This window comes from Acanthisitta chloris, unplaced genomic scaffold (genome assembly GCF_000695815.1).
Source record: "Acanthisitta chloris isolate BGI_N310 unplaced genomic scaffold, ASM69581v1 scaffold220, whole genome shotgun sequence".
In the NCBI taxonomy this organism is placed as follows: Eukaryota; Metazoa; Chordata; class Aves; order Passeriformes; family Acanthisittidae; genus Acanthisitta; species Acanthisitta chloris.
In genome coordinates, this window is record NW_008650800.1 from 14,127 (window position 1) to 17,461 (window position 3,335).

General features: G+C 37.8%; 1 protein-coding gene across 1 annotated transcript; it reads right to left on the bottom strand.

Moving 5' to 3' along the window:
- Positions 1 to 1,441: 1,441 nt before the first annotated feature.
- Positions 1,442 to 2,251, bottom strand: LOC103797780 (fork head domain-containing protein FD5-like). Its single transcript, XM_009070014.1, has one exon. It carries the CDS (start codon positions 2,249 to 2,251, stop codon positions 1,442 to 1,444), a length of 810 nt encoding a protein of 269 aa, XP_009068262.1.
- Positions 2,252 to 3,335: the final 1,084 nt, after the last annotated feature.

The following is a 3,335-nucleotide window of genomic DNA, read 5'->3' on the forward strand; positions in this document are numbered from 1 at the left end:
CTCATCAAACCTGCCCTGACTCTTCTTATCCCTAGCTATCCTTCTCATCTGGTTATATTTGCCTGGCATTCACAATGTGTGTTCCTTTGGCTTCTCATAGCTCCTTGATCAACATGTCTGAGCTCCTTGTCCCAACCCTGGTTACCTCTGCTGTTTCCTCAAGCTGGTGCCCCATCTAGCTGGCCCCTGCACCCCACATTCCTCACCTTTGTCCAAGTCTCAAATTTTGTCCACATGCAAGGGCTTTTCATGGCTGAGGCACAGCAATGCCTGAATCCACATTTTCAGTCAGCAAGTATTTCAAAAGAAGTTTTTTTGAAAGTTTGTAATTTAGCATATCTGGGTTTTTTCATCATGCTGCTTGCTACACTTCTCTGATTAAAAGTTCCTGATACAATGATGTTGCTGGATAGATACTTGCATTTTAAAATTGCATTTAAATGAGAACTTTATCTCATCATAAACTCTGTAGCTGTCTAAGCAACCATGTACAAAAGTATGACTTTTTAAACTAAAAGTATAGATATAAGCTTAAGCAATTTGCATAGGTGACATTGTTTGAAAAATGAAAATTATTCAAATGGATTATACCCAGCTAATGGGTAAACTTGTAACTAGTCATGCAGTCATTAACTAATCATTTAAGTAGGTTAATTAATATGTGGCCATGAATTTAAGAACTAGATGTGAACTTAAAAAAACATATTAAAGATAATATTGCAGTCCTGTTTCACTTGGAATATTTATTGATCTGAACATTTATTCGAACATGAACAAGTATCCAACTTAAGTGCTAAAGATATATGAATGCACAAAGATTTTTGAATCAATACAATGCATCAGAATTAATAGTGCCAAGTGACTACTAACCAATGTATAATATTAAATGAGTAGAAGAATAATTCAGTATTTTCAACAGTATGGGAAGTGACAAGTAGCATTTCTAAGACATTCACAACTGACAAATGAAATGTATATTATTACCCAATATAATATAAAAGCAAATATATGGGTGTACATATTTGAATATATAGTTATTAATACACATACATGTGTATTAACTTGAATCCAATAGAGCAGTAGTATGCAGTAATATGATTAATACAGGACTATCTAAAAATAATTTCATTGGACCATCAGTGCTAATGGATTTACTTTTATATTAAAGTTATCTATGCATGGCCATTGACTAGTTTTTATTGAAAACAGTATTCATTGTTACGGTTTCAAAGCCAATACATTAGGTAATAATCATGGATAGTCACTGGCTTACGTAAGTAAGCAAGCTCTTCTGCTGCCTTTAATCATATACAAACATTCAAAAGTTTGCAACACACATTAACACATTATATCTTGACAGAATCCCAAGCTGACTGTGAAGGTACTGCACTTCAAATACTTTCTAGTACTTACAGATGTGTCTGAATGCTTCCCTTTGCTGCTATTTTTGAGAAGAGAATAAAAGGGAATTAGGGAAACCCTGTTGAACATTTAGGAAAATATTTTGCTGCATAACTGAAGCAGCAGGAGATCCATAAAACCAGTCCCCAGAAATGCTATGTAGTTTATCAGTCTGTAGTTGAGGTGAAAACTTCCCCATGATTAAATCATTGTTTGCATTCCATTTTTGGTATTCATGCACAAACTGCAGTCGGTCAGCATACAGCATTTCCCACAAAGGATCCAGAAAATAACGTGTTTGGTAAAGCCAATTTGGTGCTGGGCAAGAAGGATAGTGTCCCCATGGCATGAAATAATTCACAGCAAGGCAGTGCTCTAGCTCCTTTTGATGCCCTCGCTTTCGTGGCCTTCGATGTTGCCTGAAGTCCCCATGAACAAAGTCATCTAAGTTTGATGGGTGAATACTCCAGTAGTTTCCTTTGCCATCCTCACATCTTCCTGCCTTGATGAAACAATCATTTAGTGAAAGGTTGTGCCTTACACTGTTCCTCCAGCCTCGACCTTTGTTCCTGTAGAAAGGAAAATTATCTTCAATATATTTGTAGATAGCAGCTAAATTCAGTTTATTTGTAGGGGAAGAAAGTATTGCCTTTGCAATTAAAGCTATGTAAGATAGAGGTGGTTTTTCCAGAAATTTTCCTTTATCCACAGACACAGGAAGTCCCTTTTTGGCATGTATGCGAGAGCTGGGAATTCGTGGTGCAATCCCGTGAACCAGTTTTCCTTCATCTTGTCCTACTGTACAGGTGCCTAAACTTCCTTCATTGTTTTCAGAAAAGTCTTCACTCATTATAGCAGCATGAAGTCTAGCATTTATTTGAAGTGTCCTGATATTTTACTGCAAGTAGCCAGTTGAATAATTGGTCTGCTGAATATAACCAGCAGGAGAAATGAAAGTTAGACTTTCAATGTGCTGCTCTCATGTACCCAGACTCCTGTTTTATACTCTGTTAAGTCAACATCCTTAACAATGGAAACTGAACTGCCTATGTTTACAAAAGTCAAGGTGCAAGTGCTAGCTGAATGAAAAAAAAAGAAAAAAACCCAAAATAATTATACTATGTTAAGTATGAAGATAAACAGACCATGACGTTAGCCTCTCACTTCGTTATAATCTGAGAAAACACCCTTCAGTGTTCCCCATTGAAACATAATGATTAATGAGAAATTGGTGGTGGCTAGATAGAGTTGTGAAAGGATTAGACTCTCCAGTGATATGCAGAACAAATTGAAACCAACATGTTGGTTCCTGTGTTCTACACTTAGTCAAAGATGTTGCATTTAGTACAATAAACATTTGTTTTATGTGCTAATAGAAAGTACTGTGTGAAATTAATCTTACTATCAGATTCTGTAGCTGCACGGTACCCAATCCAACCAACCACAAATTGCTCCCCTTTTTTCTAATTAGCTCTCTGATCCCAATTGTGCAACTAGCATTCATGATGAGTATGCATGTGACCAGTCCTGCTGACCCAGAAAACCTCTTGAGGGAGCAAGTCCTCCTCAGAGCCAGTGAGCACTGTGCTCTGGCACCCTCAAAGCACGAACTGTTGCTTTAACTTTGACATGCCCTCAGCCCCCTGAGGTCTGACACTGCTAATGAAAAGGCAGTCATCTTATCTTGGAAAAGACTGACCAGAGAAGTTGCTCCATCCCTATAAGTGTTCAAGGCCAGGTTGGACTGGGCTCTGAGCAATCTGGTCTAGTGGAAGGTGTCTCTGCCCATGGCAGGGTGGTTGGAACCAGATGATCTTTAAAGTCCCTTCCAAACTAAACCGTTCTGTGATTCTATGATCTCGCAAGATTAGTCAAGGAAGGTAATTTACTGAATTACGGAATATTTAAAGTTGGAAGGGACCCACAAGGATCAA